The sequence below is a fragment of the Pyrenophora tritici-repentis genome, chromosome 1, assembly GCF_003171515.1.
Source record: "Pyrenophora tritici-repentis strain M4 chromosome 1, whole genome shotgun sequence".
In the NCBI taxonomy this organism is placed as follows: domain Eukaryota; kingdom Fungi; phylum Ascomycota; class Dothideomycetes; order Pleosporales; family Pleosporaceae; genus Pyrenophora; species Pyrenophora tritici-repentis.
The window spans coordinates 7,113,909-7,132,606 of record NC_089390.1 but is presented as its reverse complement, the minus strand read 5'-3'; the positions used below and the strand labels follow the sequence as shown (position 1 = coordinate 7,132,606).

Below are 18,698 nucleotides of genomic sequence, written 5' to 3'. Positions count from 1 at the left end.
TCAGCGACTCTCACTAAACTTCACTCTTATACCTCAGTACAGTACTTCACCCTCGCTCTCTGCTCGTATTGCTAGCCGCGCTGCTTCACCTTAGCGCATGAGCGCGCGATAACCCCCACCGCACGTTTCGCACACGCGACAGCATGGCCTCGTACTCCGCCATCGGCCCAGAGCCTACAGAGGCAGATTCCATGACGTCGAGCACCGGATCGCTGGGGGGCAGACGGTTAGGACGAATCAGCTTGATAGCATCGGACAGAGGCTGACGGCAACAGGAAAGGAAGGGGTAAACAAGACGCTGGATTCCACGGCGAGGCAACATGGATATCGAGTGTGATCAACCTGGCCAACACCAGTACGTCTTATGCTCCAGTTATCCATGCGATACTGACTCAGTTTAGTTCTTGGTGCTGGTCTTCTCGCCATGCCCTCTGCGCTCTCCAAGATGGGCGTCTTCCTCGGCATCTTCGTCATCGCATGGGCTGGTACAACAGCAGGCTTCGGTCTCTACCTACAGACGCGCTGCGCACGATACATTGATCGCGGACATGTTTCCTTTGCGACCCTGTCCCAGATGACATATCCGAATGCATCCATCATCTTTGACGCGGCCATCGCCATCAAGTGCTTCGGTGTGGCAGTCAGCTATCTGATCATCATAGGAGATTTGATGCCGGGAGTGGTTCGTGGATTTGCGCCGGGTGCTGCAGAGATTGGTTTTCTGGTTGACCGGCAGTTCTGGATCACAGCATTCATGTAGGCCTCCTCTCCTGGTCCGAAAACACCATATGCTAACAGAATAGGCTCATCGTCATACCCCTATCTTTCCTCCGCCGTCTAGACTCGCTCAAGTATACCAGCGTCATCGCCCTCTTCTCAATAGCCTATCTAGTAGTCCTCGTGGTGGCACACTTTATCAAAGGCGATACTATTGCAGACCGAGGCACTGTTCGCGTATTCCAGTGGGCAGGCCCGGTCAATGCACTCGCCGCCTTTCCCGTTATTGTCTTCGCCTACACATGTCACCAGAACATGTTCTCCATCCTCAACGAACTCGCCGATAACTCTCACTTCCAGACGACGACTGTCATCTTTGCCTCGATTGGGGGCGCGTGTGGATTGTACATATTGACTGGCATTACAGGTTACCTTTCCTATGGCGACAATATTCACGGAAATATCGTCTCCATGTACCCAACCGCAGTCGCCAGTACTATCGGCCGCCTTGCTATCGTCATTCTGGTCATGTTCTCGTACCCACTGCAGATCCATCCTTGCCGCGCCAGCCTCGATGCATGCATGAAGTGGCGTCCCGGTGGTGTACGAAAACCAGTCGAAGGCAGTCCTTCTAGGAACAGTCTCATGACCAACACACCTAAGCCACGCTCCCCGAAGAGCGCCGAGATGAGCGATCTCAAGTTCGCAATCATATCGACCATCTTGATCATCATGTCATTCATCACCGCCATGACCGTCTCCAGTCTCGAAAAGGTACTCGCGTACGTTGGATCCACCGGGTCAACAACGATATCCTTCATCTTACCGGGACTATTCTACTACAAGATATCTGACCCCGAGTCAACCCACCATCAGCGACTTGTCAAGAACGAGGACGATGAGAGTGAGTATCAGAGTGGAGAAGTCGAAGGCTATGTGACCAGCGAGGGTCATATGAACCGTGACTGGCGGAGGGGATTACTGAGAAACATGGCGCTTGCGTTGAGCATTTACGGTGTCGTCGTCATGGTCGTCTGTTTGATTACGAACACCTTTTTGGTAGCGGCTGCGCATTAGAGCATTGCTAGGTTTGGTTGTGGGTTTTGCAGTTAGCGGGAGTTTTTTGCATACTAGACTGGGTCTCGGGTCATGAGGGTTGGAGTAGCGGGGCTGTGGACGATTTGTTGTATTGTTACAGGTGTAGCGTCACGACCATTCAGTAATGGTTTTGTAACGTACGAATATATTTAGCTTTCCCACAAGTATTCCTCTTATAACGCCATGTGATGCTATTCCGCGCATTGTGTCCTACCATCAAGTACCAACATGCTTGGCTCCACCCTCCATGTTCTCCACCCTCGTCGTTGGTTGCGCTGCCAGAATCTTGCTCTCGGGTATCAAACTCTTGTGTGCTGAATCCGCCTTGACGACCTGGCCTTGGATCTGGCCTACGCGGTATTGTGGTTCGAGAATGCCCACCATGCTCAGCAACCTCCACGCTGTATCGCTAGGCTGTGCTCCTACACCGACCCAGTACCGCGCTCGGCTTATGTCGAGTTTGATGTCTTTCCACGGCCGGCCGTGAGTGTCGCCGGGTCGTGGTGGTTGCGGCTTGGGGTCGTAGGTACCGAGGACTTCAAGAGGCCGGGAATTGCGCGCTGTTCTATCGGATGGGTTAGTTTTGCGTTGCAATTGTTTGGCCCGTTCTGTTGTATGAAGTTTGCGATTGAGGATTTGCGGACCTCCGAAGTGCGATGAGGGGATGTCGTACCTTGCGTGCGCGACGACTATGTTGTAGAAGGGTGCGTGCTTCTTGCCGAAGCGGGCGAGACGAATTCGTAAGACCATTGTTGATGTCGTGTGTGGGGTTGCGACGGCGGCGGTTGTGGTGGGCGGCCTGCGGGTGGTGACTTTGGATGTCGAGATGGGGAACTTTTTGGGTAGGCCGAGGATCTGCCGATATGGATAGCACGTGTAGATACTATTACTTTAACAAATCATACTGTAGCGATACACTTTTTCTGTGGAAGTATGTATTTTTTTAAGCAAAATTGCGGTCTCTTCAGTGAATGTGTATTCGAAGTGCGTATGTGATGTTGTGCTTGGTTCCAATGGAGGAACTGAGTGATGTAATTGCAACACCACCACATTGCGAAGTGAGTACTACTTGAACTGCCACCCACATCTTCTTTTGAGGTGACTCCAACATCAATCTCTCAAAATGGCTCTTCGAGTGAGTAACAAATATCGATATTGCGAGGCCATCTGCTCATACGATACTAGACTCTATCAGCCAAAAGCGCAGCAGCGCTCGACCAAGAGCTCATGTCAACCGGTGCATTCTCCATCGATCAGCTCATGGAACTCGCCGGTCTTTCAGTTTCACAAGCCGGTTTGTCAAATACACATCTACCCTACATCACTTATACTGACGATTGCAAGTCTTCAAACTCCAACCCCTCAGTAAGGGCAAGCGCATCCTCGTAGCTTGTGGTCCGGGCAACAATGGTGGTGATGGCCTTGTCGCTGCTCGACACTTGTTCCACTACGGCTATCAACCTACTATCTACTACCCAAAGCAGAGCAAGAACGAGCTATACCAGGTATGCTGAAACTATCCATTTGCTGATCAACTTGGTCCCTCACACGTCTCAGCGTCTCAAGAAACAACTCGAAGATCTCAAGGTTCCCTTTACAGAAGATTTCACCGGTGCTCTAAAGCAGACTGATCATATTGTCGATGCAATTTTTGGCTTCAGCTTCTCAGGCGAAGTACGAGAACCTTTCCCCAAAGTCATTGAAGTGCTGGCGTCCACTTCGGTTCCTGTTCTCGCTGTTGATGCACCATCGTCTTGGGACATTGAAGATGGACCTCGAGACTCAGGACCTGGCAAGGGTTTCATGCCACCAGCACTAATCAGCTTGACTGCACCGAAGCCACTGGTCAAGAAGTTTACTGGTCGCCACTTTCTTGGTGGACGATTTTTGAGTCCGGAGATGGCGGACAAGTACAACCTTGATATTCCAAAGTATGAAGGCTTGGATCAAGTGGTCGAGGTACCTGTTGAGGGCGGGAAACTCTAAGTCATGTGTACATAAGAACATCACGATGCAACTTCTCGGTGTTTGGTTACCTGCTTGTTGCGACTAGCGTGTTTTCCCCGCAAGAGCCGCGGTACGGCTAACAGCGGTCTTGCGATGTGACCGAACCCCAGCTTCAATCATACTTCGGCAAACAATACAACATTCCTCCAGCCGCAAGTTCCGCTGACTTTGATTTCTCCTCCTCAATTCTAGCGTGAAGCTCTGCTAGTTCGTTATTGCACTCCATACAACTCACTGGGTCTTCTACAGTCTGAAGTGCTACAAGACATAAGCGTTACCAATTTGGCTTCACAAAGGAGCTGCGAAAGTCGAAGGCTTTGACAGCTTCAACTTACGCCCAGCATGGTTCCGAGAGCGCCTTCACGCGAGGCTTTGGCATTGCTCAAGCACTCAATCAAACCATCAATAGCGATCCGATCGCAAACACGCTGCCTCTTCTCTTCCACTTCTCGCCCTACGACACTCTCACACTTGCGGTCCCACGAGCCATACCAAATCAGTAGAAACGCAGCTACTTTCTCGCATTCACACCATGCCGAGGCCGTCTCCATCATCCCCACAACTGTCGACACGAGTAATGCGGACTTCAAGGAAAACAAGCGTCAGATGGATGAAGCAACGGAGAACCTGGTTAATTTGCACACCAAGATCGCTCAGGGTGGACCACAAAAAGCGAGAGACAAACACATACAACGAGGAAAAATGTTGGTCAGGGACAGGATCACGGCATTGATTGACCCTGGCACACCTTTCCTCGAATTGAGCCAAATGGCAGGCTACGACATGTACGGCGAAGATGACGTCCCTGCAGGTGGCATTGTCACAGGAATCGGTACAGTCAATGGTGTGCAGTGTATGGTGGTCGCAAACGATGCCACTGTCAAGGGAGGCACATACTACCCGGTCACAGTGAAGAAGCATCTGCGGGCTCAAACCATTGCACAAGAAAACAGACTACCATGCATCTACCTTGTCGACTCTGGAGGTGCCAACCTACCGAACCAAGCAGATGTGTTCCCAGACGTCAACCACTTTGGTCGCATATTTTACAACCAAGCGCGCATGTCTAGCATGGGCATTCCGCAGATCAGTGTCGTCATGGGTCCGTGTACAGCAGGCGGTGCATACGTACCCAGTATGAGCGACGAGAACATTATCGTAGAGAATCAAGGACACATCTTCCTCGCCGGTCCACCGCTAGTCAAGGCAGCGACTGGTGAGGTAGTGTCGGCCGAAGATCTTGGTGGAGGCAAGCTTCATAGCGAGATTTCAGGAGTCACAGATTATCTGGCAGTTGACGACGCACACGCACTTGTTCTTGCACGCCGAAGTGTTGGGAACCTGAACTGGCATCGCAATCAGACAATGACGCCACAACCGAGTTTCCAAGAGCCGCTATATGATCCTCAGGAGCTATCGGGCATTGTAGGCACAAACCTGCGCCGGCAGATCGCCATTCACGAGGTCATTGCCAGGATCGTCGATGGATCCTCGTTTGACGAGTTCAAGCCCTTGTACGGCTCAACGCTTGTGACTGGATTCGCAGAAATCTATGGACACAAGGTCGGTATCGTGGCCAACAATGGCATTCTCTTCAGCGAGAGCTCATTGAAGGGCGCACATTTCGTCCAATTATGCGGAAAGCGACACATTCCGCTCATTTTCTTGCAGAACATTTCGGGTTTCATGGTCGGCCAAGATGCGGAAAAGGGCGGTATCGCGAAAAATGGAGCCAAGTTGGTGACGGCAGTGAGCTGCGTTGACGTACCCAAGTTCACAGTCGTGGTTGGATCCAGTGCTGGTGCAGGCAACTATGGCATGTGGTAAGTTTGTCCTTTTCTGGCTGTTGATGCTGCACTGCTAATGTACTCGGGCAGTGGCCGCGCATACTCTCCACGTCTGCTCTTCACGTGGCCTAATGCCAAAACATCAGTCATGGGCGCTGAACAACTGTCGTCTGTCATGGAAGCTGTGGGTAAGAAAGTGGATCCTGCGCTCAAGGCACGGATAGAGCACGAGAGTGAAGCGACGTTTGGCTCGGCAAGACTATGGGATGACGGCATCATCCCGCCTGAGCACACGAGGAGAGTGCTTGGAATGGGGTTGCAGATGGCGTGTGGTGGACAAAACAAGGGAGTCGATCGTGAAAGCACGTGGGGAGTGTTCAGGATGTAGGAACAGCAGTATGAGATGAGAACCACAATAAAAACGCGCGTCTATGTCATCGTCGTCAACGTCGTCGCAAGCGCGACGGCTTGTTGCCAAGGGTTTTGTTTGAATTTTTCTTCGCGCCGTACGGAAACTATGAATAGTCAAGGCGTATCGATCGCAATTTCCCTCCCCACAATATTCTGACACCCGTTCCTGCCTGAGTCTTGGCAAGCCACGTCAAGACGGGCGGCGCTCCTCCAAGCACCCAACAAGCATGCTTGGAAAAACGCTTGTATGGGAAACGTCAAACGCATGCTTGAAGTTAGATCCGAACAGCATGAAAAGAGGATGGAATATGTAGATGCGCCAATGTCGCTCGCATGAACAACTGGCCAAGAATGAGGCGCCTGCAATACCTGCGCCACACTTCCCTGTTTCCGCCCCGCCTTAACTGACCCTACCTCGGGCCCCTCTCCGTTTCATGCGACCTGCCAGTTTGTTCACAGGCGGCGCGCCCTATTCTGGTCTTTGCCAACCAGCAATCTGCATCCAGGACTGGAGCCATCGGTCGCCGGAATGATCGGCTCGTGTTGACGCGGATTTCATCAGGCTGCGTACCTGGAGGATTGCCGTGATACCCACCTGCATAGTGATTAGCTGACGGGAGCCAATACGATATGAACCCTCCAGCTGTGTGCCACCAACGTAACTGGCCTATGAGCGCATAGTGCTTGTGGAATCAATGGTCTGCAGAGCTTACCAGTGCAACCGTTCCCATTCCTCAGGCCCGCTGCGACGATCACTCGCGCTCGCTCTTGTCACTTCCGTCATAACTGCCTTTTGCCAGACACGCTCGCTTTCTCCTTCCTCCACTCTTCCGTCCATTCTGTCGCCCTCCGATCACTAGTTACCGCTCTCGACTTGCTTTTCTGCCACCTCTTCGTCCTCCCCACTTGGTCGCACACTTGCGGGGCTTCCACTCGTTAGCATTGTTTTAGGTGCATACTCACATGTTGAGATGAGGTTATTCAGCCCTGCGCGAGCGCTAGCGGCGCTCTCTCTACTGTCAACAGATGTCGTGCGACCACTTACCCAAGCTATAGTCTTGGATCCAAACTCTCAAGGTGAGACTTCATCGCTGCTTGATCGTGTGCGACTAGGTAATTTTTGACGCGCCGCAATAGAATCCATCAACGATGTCTCTAGCAAAGTCGCCAAACAGCTTGTTGCGCAATATGCGACCATCGATGACAAAGGCATACATGTGCTTGGAGGCTATCCGGGTATTCTCTACGAACCTTACTACTGGTGGCAGGCGGGTGCCATGTTTGGTACATTGCTCGACTACTGGCACTACACTGGCGACGAACAGTACAACGAAATGGTCCGCGAAGGTCTAATGCACCAATTCGGAGAGCACAATGACTTGGTACGTCTGGTCCATCTTTTCTCGTGATATGATTGCTTACATTCTATAGATGCCCTCAAATCAGTCCAAGAACGAAGGAAACGATGATCAAGTCTTCTGGGCCTTTTCCATGATCGCCGCAGCCGAATACAAACTCAAAGACCCTCCTGGCGACAAGCCTGGTTGGCTTGCAATGACACAATCCGTCTTCAACCAGTTCGTAGGACGTTACCAGAAAGAGGTTGTCGATGGAAACTGTGGTGGTGGTATGCGCTGGCAGATTTATCCGTGGCTTAATGGGTGGACGTATAAAAACACGGCGTCAAACGGTGGTCTCTTCCATCTCGGCGCTAGGCTGGCCATGTACACCAAGAACGACACATATGCGAAATGGGCGGAGAAGACGTTCGATTGGCTGTCTGACAGTCCTTTACTGTTGGACGATGGCACGGTTTATGACGGAACAAGCATGACCACCAATCCGCCATGCAAAGACGCAGACAAGACGCCATGGACTTACAACTATGGTATCATGATAGCAGGAGCTGCCTACGTATGACGCCCGAATGGCCAAAGTGAAACAAGAGACTAACAATCGCAGATGTACAATTATACCAACGGCGGAGAGAAATGGAAGACAGCACTCACCAAATTCATCGACAAGGCCAGCATATTCTTCCCTGAGGAAAAAGGCGGAGTAATGGTGGAAATCTGCGAAGCTAACAAAGTCTGTGACGCCGATCAAGAGAGTTTCAAAGCCTACCTCGCCCGCTGGCTAGGCATCACCATGCAAATGGCACCCGAATTCACCCCCAAAATCCTCCCACGTCTGCAAAAATCCGCAGTTGCTGCAGCACAGACATGTGAAGGGCCATCACAACACAATGGCGGACCCCACCAGTGTGGCATGAAGTGGTGGAACACAGGGTTCGATGGTGTCGGTGGCGTAGGACCACAAATGACAGCCCTCAACGTCATCAGCGTACTCAACGCTCAACGAGTCCCACCACCCTATTCCCAGGATAACGGCGGTACCAGTCAAGGAAATCCAGGTCTTGGGTCTGGTGGAACCGATGGCGGTAGTACGCTTCCGAAATTCGAATCCGACATCACGACTGCGGATAAGGCGGGTGCAGCCATTCTCACTATCATGGTAGCTGTCATGTTTGTAGGTGGGGCTTACTGGATGCTCTCCTAGACCATGCGATTTTGTTTCATCATCCCGATAGGGTCTTCTTTTGTTCTTCTAGGTCTTGTTCGTTTATACCCATTGTGAAAATGGATGCATGATGGGAATGGGGCTCGCTACTTGAGCATTTTGGCGTTTTTGTCAGGCGGGTTTTACTTAACTAACCCACTTTTCTTTCTCGTACGCGATATTCCAAGTATATATTCTTTGTATCTACCGTTGAATGGAAACTTTGATACATTTTCTGAGCTTTTCGATTTTACTTTCCTTGTTCATTGCTGAGGATGGGGGATGGACATGCATGACCTTGCCCCAATGTTTCTTGTTTACAATCCTCTTGCTCGAAATGCCATGGTCTCTGGCTCGAGTACTGTGAGAGAATGCCTATGTTCCGCCAACATGCCGCTAGCGCACCTCTCAGTGTAACCTCGAAGATCCACACGGTTGAGCATGTCACTAGGGCTGACGATAGTCCGGCAAAAACGCGGATCGGTGGGCACATCCACGCCCTTATTTCGGGCCCTTGGCGTACCTTTCACTCACCCTGCAAGGTTGTCGGCGGTAAGCCAGGAAAAGGAGAAGTTGGAGATTTCGCGGGATGGGATTGACAGCATGTGCTTGATTGAGGTGTTGTGATCGGCGTTGTCGCGGGTTCACGTGCTCACGCGTTTGTTACTGCGAGGGTTGTGGTAGCTGTCTTTTCCGAGAATTTTATGGATGGGATCTTTTCCGATGTTGTCTTTGATGTTTCTGCATGCATGAATGCTATATGGCTTTCAGCTTGTTGCACTTTTACTCTGTTGCTAGTCTTGTGGGAGAGCGGGGTGGCTGATGATGCTTGTGAGTGAGGAGAGGCTCGGTCTAAAGGAATGGATGTGGTATGCAAGACCCGTTTAGGAGATAAGATATATGTCCTTGAATATGGATTTCAGTCGCTTAAGTCTGGCATTACTGTTCGGTATGGTAGGTGATGAAGTGATAGTGTACCATACATAGTCACGAACGACAACGCTCTGCTATGGGGATGTTTCTCATGTAGCTTTAGCATATACTAACATTACTAAATTGGCAAACACAGATTCCTCCATGTTGCTGTATTTGCCATGGATCCGGAAATGTGTGTCCAGTGCCGAGGTTGCTTATCTTATCGCGAACATACAATACGTACTACGACATGTTCAATGGTGGCATCGGTCCATCCATCAACAATCCCCTTTGGTGATTTATCCTTTAAGATATCGCACGTGTAGGTAATTTCTGGACGGAAAAGACTCCGAAACTACGCACCTTCCGTATCACACGGCTCGCACCAGCGGCGAAGCGGGGCTACTACGGAGCACACCATCCACCTGCCTCTTGCGGGGTACAGCAAATGACAACAACGATACCTACCATTAATTCAAATAATCCTTCCATTACATAGAAATCAGAAACCATCCAACCACAAATCTTCCCTCTCTAGACCCCGTCCTCTCAATCAAACCACCACAATGTCCGCCGCCCAAGCCCTCCGCGAAAAGCAAGCCCCCATCAAAGACGGGTACCGCAGCAACCCCGCCTCAGCAGTCGTAACACTAAAGTCAACGGGCTCCCTTGACGACCACTCAATAACATGCAAGCTCTCTGACAGCTCTGCCGTCAAGGAAGCGCATCGTGTCGCGGGTCTGCATCAAAAAGCCGGTGGTGACGACCCTGCGATATCCGGGGAACTCTGCTCTGGGGATATGCTGTTGGATGCTCTAGTCGCTTGCTCGGGCGTTACGCTAAAAGCTGTTGCTACTGCGCTTGGTATACCCATTGTATCTGGTACTGTAACTGCGGAGGGGGACTTGGACTTCAAGGGTACGCTGGGTGTGGATAAGACGGCGCCGGTGGGTATGACGGGTATCAGGTTGGAGTTTGCAGTACAGTTTGGGGAGAGGGAGGATGGGAAGGAGGTTAGTGAGGAGGAGGTGGAGAGGCTGGGTAAGCTGACGGAGAGGTATTGCGTTGTGTTGCAGACGTTGGTGCATAAGCCGAGTATTGCGGTCAAGTTGGCGGGGAGTGGTGGGGATAAGGGGGATGGAGTGAAAAGGGAGGTGTCGCATAAGAGTGAGTTGTAGGGGAGTATGTATTGGGTCACTTCTTCAGTCAGCATGTCAAATTGGTTGTTGTCAGTGACGAGGATCTGGGTAGGATGGGCTGGAGATGAGATAGGAGCTGCACTTGGAAGATACGGTTGAGCTATCATCATGATTTGTCTTCTAGAGTCGCATCGTTTTCGCTGCCACCAAAATTAACATAGTCATTTACAATCTGAGTAAAACGAGTGACTCAGCATCCTGCTTCTCGACCATCTGCCACTGTTCAGACGAAATCTGTCACAGTCTTGCTCATGTTATCTACTGATTTATATGAAGATAACACTACTACAAAGCGTAATAGGATGTTCTCATGTTTCTATCAGCAATCTAGAGGTCGTTTTCACTTCACTCTTGAAGCTCGACTGGATCACACCGTAGCATAGCAAAGTATCAACACCACAGAACACACATATCAAATACCTAAAAAGGTCATACGCGATGCTCTAGGAGAGAAAAACATTTACTCCAGCATGCCTACAATCAGCTCACATTTCCGTCGTCTACACAGCACTGATGTCTCGGGTTCTTGCAGCCAAATTTGACCAGCAGTATCTGTGATAGAGAGTTTCGCTTCCTAACATGATACTGGCTATTCGGGCCGACATCGCGTCTCTCATGCTCATTTGCTACACCAACCCGCATTCAGCCATCGCATCTAGCATTCGATACCTGAGATGGTTTTCTTGGCAAGATTCTTAGGGGCAGACCATGGAAAGAGCTTAATGCTGGTCTGAGCTAGTCCTTCTAACTGAGAATGCTTCGTGTGGAGCGGGAATTATTGGCCAATATGTGCCTGCAGTTTCCAAACATCCAACCCGCGAAGCTGGGTGGACGCGGTGATGTGTTCTGTGAGCTTAACGATGATAAACGTACTTTTAGCAGAGCACTGTAGGGCAAGATAGAGCCGAAATCTTCACATGTCAGAAGATTCGAATAGAAACATGGCGGATGTCTCGGGCATGCAGTTTAGTTGCATCGATTGAAGCCAAGAACTGCAAACTGTACACCGAGACACAATCCTGGAAGAATCATACACGTCCAGCACTACTACAGTCACCTTCCTAACCCCCTTAATTTACGCAAAAGGCTACCACTGAGGCCCTCTCCATCATCCCAAATCACCCTGTCGACATCAACGCCTTCCCCGAGCCAACGACACCCGACTTCAACAAGTCAGAGATTCGGGATCTATCTTTCCGTTCCGTCTAGGGAGACACTGGAAGGAACTTCGAAACCTCCTCGTTAGCCTCCAGAGGCTCGGCCTCGTATACATTGGGGCAGTGTTCTTCTACTTGGTCAACCACATCATCTGCCATCGTCGAATACAAGACACTGCGAAAGTTCCACCTCTTCTCCACGAAGGAGCATGACGTCGACATGGACAGGAACTCGGGCAGCTTCGGGAAAAACAGCATGGCCGTATTACTTCTGGGTGGCACTTTTGCATGCAATGTTCATGTAGGCGACTACACATCAAGTTTCACTTTGCAGCCTTGTCGTAGAGTATGGTGACCAAGAGAGTACATGGATAGCTCATAGAGAAGCAACGAGGGACGTTGGAAGAGCGGGGCAGAATGACATAGGAATGGTGATGTAATATCTGAAAAAGCAAACAAATACCATGAACCTCATCCACCTCCTTACAACCCTAACCCAGCCCCCCTCCCATCTAGAACCTCTTCGGTATACTGTGGCTACCACATGGTCGTTGCCCCTGGAGCTTACACTAACAACATAGTAAGCATAGTTAGTCGTGGGCGGACTTGACCGACCGGTGACAGTGGAGCACGAACGGACAAAGGCTGCAGGTGCGCTGTCAGGCTAAACTACGGGTTGCCGATCATTTGTAAGTACAGTAGCTCGTCGTGGCTGGCTGGGCTATTCTTCGCGCAAACGCTGTTCTTCCATGCATGAGGGGGGTCATGTGTCGTGGAGAGTTAAGTAAGGGGGGGGGGGGGCGGTCGTACATGCAGTGTTTGTGGAGTACCAGTACTCTGGTTGTTATCATGGTTAGCGAAATGCATACAGTAGCTACAGGTAGATCGGATGATGGGGGTCAGCAGACAAGATTTCGTGTCCACTTCATCTTACATGGTGATTGACTATACTACCTTCCTACATGACGATTAAAATCTGTCGATCTTGAGGCTGTGTAGATGCCAAGATCCCCACACATGGCAGCAACGTTGATGCAAACCCACAAGATGCAGGATGAGACAAAGTTTCCTGCATCCGAATTGACGGGAACAGTCGATCCCACCTAGCTCAGCTGACGGTATCCGCGCCAGCACACTTGGATCGGCGCTTTCTGGTCGTCTTGTTTCCGTTGGCCTAGTATGGTTGCCAAGCCATGTTAGCGTTTTCGGTTAACAGCATCTGCTACATTTCCGAGGAAAAGCGAAGACGGTAGGCGTTCGAATGCGAGGCCATGTTCGCTGTCCTCCGCGGTGGCTGTGATGCGGAAAGGTGGTGTTCCGTAGGGGAGTGTAAGACTGGCGAGGAGGTGGCTTGAGGGTTTGGAATGAAGGCTCTGACAGGGAGGGTACTAGAAGGGCCAGACAGCTACGTATGCACATGTCGTGAGTTGGCAATAACTTAATTGTTGCCATGGATGGCATGGAAGCAGGTTGTAGCGAGAGCCATGGAGATAACCGCCCCCTGGTAATCTCGAGTATTGGCTTGGACGCCTCGTGTACACACCCATCTTACAGCGGCGGCAGGAAGAGCCGGTCCACTAGGGCCTTTGCCGATGATCAGCGCAGGCAGCCTGGCCACATGCAGGAACGGGCAAGAAGGTGAGGGCGGCACTAGCAAGTGTCAGTTGCCGAAAGGGGCGCTAGTGAGCTGGCGAACTTAGGATATTCATGCGATTGGATACCAACAGCCACACAATAGCGTCTGGACGAGAGATTTTTCTGCTGCACACTTCATGTGGCTAGGATCCTAACGTGCGTGTGACCGCTCTACCACGACCGAGATTGACAACCTCTTTACTTGCCTTGCCTGCCTGGTAAACAATGCGGATACGAATGCGAACAAGTTTACAGATGACGCGGTTGTTTCACCCCGTAGGCAGCATAGGCAGCATGCTAGGACCTGCTGGTATACGGCCCTGGATTCAGTAATCAGCGTGAACGTCAAGGTGACGCATGTCAGAAGTACTGGTGTTGACGTAGACACAGGGTTTGGCAATGTAGATGATGCACGTCAAGTACGGGCATGACCGGGGTATAGACTTATAGGGGTCGACAGACAGGTTTTCAGAGTCCACTTGCTGCATCTAGATGACGCGCCCGAGGCACTACCATATCAAGTAGCATTGAACCTGCAATCAGCCAGTAGTTGCCCCAGGCGAGACCTCCTACCGCAACCGACTGATGCTACCGATCCGGTTCCCTAGCACTGCGATCGGGGCATTGCGACTTCAGGCGATGCTGCATGCCATGCATCGACAAGCCACAATATATACCAGACCAAAGGAACGACCCGGCCAATAGGAAAGCATCTTCTTTCGAACCCGCTGTCGCTCGTGTCAGTCGAGGGACAGAAATACTTGTCTGAAACGTCGAGACGACTACCGGTCCAGTCAAAGCGTCAAGCTCCCGCACGACTACCAGTCATCTACTATCGTTTCATGGTGTCGCAAGCTTTGAGTTCACGACAAGTTTGGAGGCCAAAGCATACATGGCAAAAGGTGTATCAACATTTGGAATCGCACTTTCAACCAAACATGGACAAAGTATCCATCGCCCGCGGACTCATCAATATACTTCCTGACGTCGGGGAACGAACGAATCCATCGAGTAAACATGGCAGCTTGGTGACATTCAGAAATCTCCATGTTGCTTCGTCATAGGTGTTATGCGCACGACGTTGATCGGTGCACTTGGATATCATCGTTGCAAGCTTGATATATGCAATTTGGGCCACATACAATCTTCTCATGCACTGCCTTTTCATTCCAGTCGACGTGCCCGTTCCAGAGACCGGGTAAAGGTGCCTGCCGTGTTCATGCAAGGCCAGAGGTCAGTCCACTGGAAATGTTGTTGGAATGCCCAAAGGAGAGTGAGGTGGGGTGTTGGAAATGCCTGTACGCCACTCAGCGTGGTGCAACCGTGTATGCAGACCCCTCATTCTCAATCAAGCTCTTTGCATGGACGACTCGATCCCCACAACAACAATTTGCTGTGCGTTATTCGTCGGCATGTTGATGAAAGTTCCGTGGGTCTGGTCACAGATCCGCTTCGATGGTAAGTGCGGGCCTCGTACAAGTGCCACGGATACCACCCGCCCGCTTATGAGTTATCGTCAATCCAGAGTCCTCCAATCTCTTTCTTCCGATGTAGGCCTTGGGCCCAGATTAGATCGATCCGTTGCATCCTGGGACTGATGCGGTGAAGTTGTTGCAGTTAGGCGGTGTGTAGGTGAGCAATGACTCTGGGTACAAAGTGTAGCATGTTAAATTTTCCACGCGCATTGTTACCACTCTGTTGGGATGCAAGACGAAAATCCAGATGGCATCAACGTAGAGTCATGAGGGAGTGAGTCGAACCAGCCCCCAGTGAGACGACCATATGGAGACGTCCTAACAAGGTAACTTTGTGGCCAGATCGTCTATGCTTCGGAAGTGCAAGCGTACGTGGGGTATTTGAAAACCAGGTTCGAGGTTTGCTTCAAGCAGTAGATGGCGCTCGTGGCTTCCGTCCGGTGTAACAGCACCAGTCACCATGGATGTCGTCGGTGAAGAGCAAGGGCACGACGGGAGGCTGCGGGCCTCGATGCAAGGGCGTCCTGACTGCAGATGGTCCCCAGTAAGGAGCTACGGGGTGCTCTCCACACACGACGGGCAAACGTGAACGGGGCCGAGGTTCGTTTGAAAAGGGATTTTCTAATCAGATATAAAGCTAGGTGCTAGCATTGAAGCTGTGGCTGCGCTACAGTGGGATGACAGCCCCTTGCGCCAGGAGAGGGAGGGGGATGGCAGCACAGCAACGAAGGGCATCAGCCTAGGAACAGGAGTAACAGACTGTCAGGCGGTCAAGTGCTGTTGTGCGACTAAGTGGCTGATGGCGGTGCTCCCCACAGCGGGCCCAAAACCTGTACGAGTCCTTGAGGGCCATGGTGGGCTCGTGGTTACCGTTCTAGGGGATAGATAACGATGCGTTACCGAACCGGAGGTTCACTCTCATGCCGGGATGGTGATGTTCGACAGCGGCCAAGATGGTGGGAGCGACGACACACGAACCGAATGGCGGTCAAGGTAGGCAACGTCAGTAGAGTGAGGGTGCAAGTCCAACAGACTGCCGAATCCAATGGTGAAGCAGAAGGTCGAGACGGCAAGCTTTCAAGGTCAAATCCAAAGCGCGAAACACGCCATGGGAAGGTTGAAGAGAGGCCAGACGGTCGGCAAAGGGTTCGCACGCCACGCGGAGAGTTCGCACGCTACGACGAGGGTTCGCACGCTACGCGGGAGATGAGGGCAAGGTTTGGGGTCAAGGGAGATGGGCGCAGGGTAGTTTGGGGGAGAGTTTGCCATGGCGTCGCGTGCAATTGCGCAGCTAGACTCGGATGGCATGGCGAATGTCTCGGCGAGCAAGAGTGTCATGTTGTGCTCGACGGCGGATGTTGGAGGTTGCCTGTCGCCCTGTTGAAGCTGTCGAGGTGCAGTTCTGGTGCAATGTTTGATCGGCCGGCTAGCGGGACGCGATCAGCGTGTCGGGGCAGGCGCGAGCCCCGGAGAGGGAAGGTGCCATGATCCCTGTGCCAATCATGGCGACGCAGATGTCGTCGCACCTCGCCCGAGCTGCCACCAGCTCGACGCTGCATGAGACTGACATCTGTCAGCCGCCCGCACCGAAAGCGAGCTCTTCCCACCCGTGCCGACCGAACGCGAGCAGGGCTAGAGGGGGGGGGAAGGGGGAGGCAGACGAGATTGAGACGTCTGTCTAGCTTCCTAGAGTTGATTGAGTAGTGACATGCCGTGCGTGCGTGCATGGCCGTCGGCGCCTCCCATTTGATAATGGGGCTGCAGCGTCATGGGGAAAGGGGGGGTTATCAACCAGCAACATCAACATTGGTTGAGTAAGAGCCATGGGAAAATCTCGCGTCGAGAAACGTCGTGTCGTGTCGTGTCGTGTCGTTCGTCTGTCCTAGATTGACGCCCATGGCCAAGGTAGCCTCTGTGCGGCCGCCAACTGATTCAGGGTCTATAGACTCCGGCTCCCCAACTAGTCGTGGCAGCAGACTAGGTTGCAAGTGGAGAATGGAGAAGGAAAAAAGGTGGTTGCAGCTGCTGCTGCTCGACAAGAAGCCGACTCGGTCGTCGCGCTGCCTGCTATTCCTGTCCCACCGGACGAACGCCTCCTTCTCCTGCCCAAAACTCACCGTTGCAGCACTAGCTGCTTCTGTGCAGCAACACCACAGCAAGGCTCCCGCTCCTGGGTGCTGGGAAGATAGAGTGCCACAGGTGCCCACACGGCCAGCCACCAGCCCGGTTTGGTCCTGCGGCAGCTGTCTGCCGGGTATCGTACCTTGTGCTGGGTGACATGGCCGCCGTCAGCGTGGCTCCGTACCGCACGACAGCTCTCACGTCGTCGGATTGCGCTCCGCTCGAGAGGAGAGTGCGACGGCCCCAATATGTTCCCCCTTATGCTGCCCACCTGGAGCGAGCTGCGCTGCTGCTGCTGCTGCTGCCGTGCTGCTCCAATCGATTCATGCTGCTCCGCAATGAGCAGTCGGCATGGCACCGTGCCACCTTTGCGACGTCTTGACATGAAGACGAGAGACAGGGCGAAGCGATGGAGAAATCACCTACGCCATGGACAAACTACCGTTTGTGGCTATTGCCAATTGTGCAAGTCGACAACGACGTGGACGGCGAGGCGCGAGGCGTCCGCTGGAGCGTCAGCCAAAATCTTGGCCGCGCCCCCGTTGCTGCCGTCATGGAACGTTGTGAGGTTGCTGCGGCATCCAGTGTGTGGGAGCGCAGATGAGGTAATGGACGGCCAGCGTGCGACCACAAGAGCGAGAAACACACGCCCACCCCTGCGCCTTTCTGCCCCGAGTCAGAAGCAGCGAGATCTGCGACGACGCTCCCAGCGGAGACGGCGGCGAAGCTCTATGGCGCCTGCACCAGACGGCGCGGCTTCACCACTGGCTCGTGCCTCGCATCTGCGGCGTAGGCTGAGCGTCTTTCGTTTCCTACCTTCGGCCTCGATCCGGCCAGAGCCTGCATTGTGCGCGCTCGGAGAATATAGACCAAACCTTAACCCTCACCTGTCAAGTCCACACATGTCGTGCTAAACACGCCTGTATGTCCTTCATTGGCCTTGGCTAGCATCCCCTGCCATTCCATCCGGTGCTGCAAGATCGCAGTGCATGGTTGATGGACGGCCCGTTGCAGTCCTCTCTAGCCTGGAAACGCCTCCTGCCCTCACTCTGCTGCCTCTTCTTAAACACCTCGCGCCCGTCATCACGACACCCACATTACCTTCTTGCCAACTGCTGCGTGCGTGCGCCGGCTGACCCCTCTCCACTCGATTACTGCACTCGCCCTGTACATTGCTCCAGTCACTATAATTTCTGTACCATATCTTCTTATCCTTGGCCTTCCACCACTCACATATCTGCGATATTCAATCCTTGGTTCGGTAGCCGTTTATCGGCCCCTAGGCCCTCCCCCAAGATACTCGTTACATCATTACCATTATAATACCTGGGTCAGTATTTTCCATGAACCTGTCCCCGTCCACGTCCCCACTTGTTTGCAAAGAGAAGCGAGCGTTGCTGCCAGTAAATGGTGTCACTGCTGTTATCATCAACTCTGGGACAGCACTTGCCTATGCATCCCTCCCAACCAAAATATTTGCATGACACCTTTACGGACATGTGCTAACGCCCATGTTCCTGCAGAGTATTAAACTTGCCAATCCCCGTCGCACTGATGGAATATCTCACTCTCCAAGATATTCCGCACCGCCATTGTGAACCGCTGCACTCACGCAAG

General features: G+C 52.3%; 6 protein-coding genes across 6 annotated transcripts; 5 read left to right on the top strand and 1 right to left on the bottom strand.

Annotated features, from left to right (window-relative positions):
• Positions 1–143: 143 nt before the first annotated feature.
• PtrM4_027680 (SdaC, Amino acid permease) lies at positions 144–1,794 on the top strand (the record flags this gene model as incomplete). The annotated part of the gene is made up of 4 exons (XM_001932479.1): positions 144–226; positions 276–355; positions 402–756; positions 804–1,794. The coding sequence occupies 4 exons, from the start codon at positions 144–146 to the stop codon at positions 1,792–1,794; spliced, it is 1,509 nt and encodes a 502-aa protein (XP_001932514.1).
• A 237-nt stretch (positions 1,795–2,031) lies between these two features.
• PtrM4_027670 (mitochondrial 37S ribosomal protein bS16m) lies at positions 2,032–2,565 on the bottom strand (the record flags this gene model as incomplete). Its single annotated transcript, XM_001932478.2, has 2 exons — positions 2,032–2,380; positions 2,489–2,565. The coding sequence occupies 2 exons, from the start codon at positions 2,563–2,565 to the stop codon at positions 2,032–2,034; spliced, it is 426 nt and encodes a 141-aa protein (XP_001932513.1).
• Positions 2,566–2,938: 373 nt separating this feature from the next.
• PtrM4_027660 (YjeF-N domain containing protein) lies at positions 2,939–3,801 on the top strand (the record flags this gene model as incomplete). The annotated part of the gene is made up of 4 exons (XM_001932477.2): positions 2,939–2,950; positions 3,001–3,109; positions 3,160–3,320; positions 3,373–3,801. 4 exons carry the CDS (start codon positions 2,939–2,941, stop codon positions 3,799–3,801), a joined length of 711 nt encoding a protein of 236 aa, XP_001932512.1.
• A 363-nt stretch (positions 3,802–4,164) lies between these two features.
• Positions 4,165–5,997, top strand: PtrM4_027650 (Acetyl-CoA carboxylase, carboxyltransferase component (subunits alpha and beta); the record flags this gene model as incomplete). Its single annotated transcript, XM_001932476.2, has 2 exons — positions 4,165–5,645; positions 5,700–5,997. 2 exons carry the CDS (start codon positions 4,165–4,167, stop codon positions 5,995–5,997), a joined length of 1,779 nt encoding a protein of 592 aa, XP_001932511.1.
• A 994-nt stretch (positions 5,998–6,991) lies between these two features.
• Positions 6,992–8,579, top strand: PtrM4_027640 (glycosyl hydrolase; the record flags this gene model as incomplete). Its single annotated transcript, XM_001932475.2, has 4 exons — positions 6,992–7,097; positions 7,158–7,402; positions 7,452–7,934; positions 7,983–8,579. 4 exons carry the CDS (start codon positions 6,992–6,994, stop codon positions 8,577–8,579), a joined length of 1,431 nt encoding a protein of 476 aa, XP_001932510.2.
• A 1,481-nt stretch (positions 8,580–10,060) lies between these two features.
• PtrM4_027630 (OsmC family protein) lies at positions 10,061–10,672 on the top strand (the record flags this gene model as incomplete). The annotated part of the gene is made up of 1 exon (XM_001932474.2): positions 10,061–10,672. The coding sequence occupies one exon, from the start codon at positions 10,061–10,063 to the stop codon at positions 10,670–10,672; it is 612 nt and encodes a 203-aa protein (XP_001932509.2).
• Positions 10,673–18,698: the final 8,026 nt, after the last annotated feature.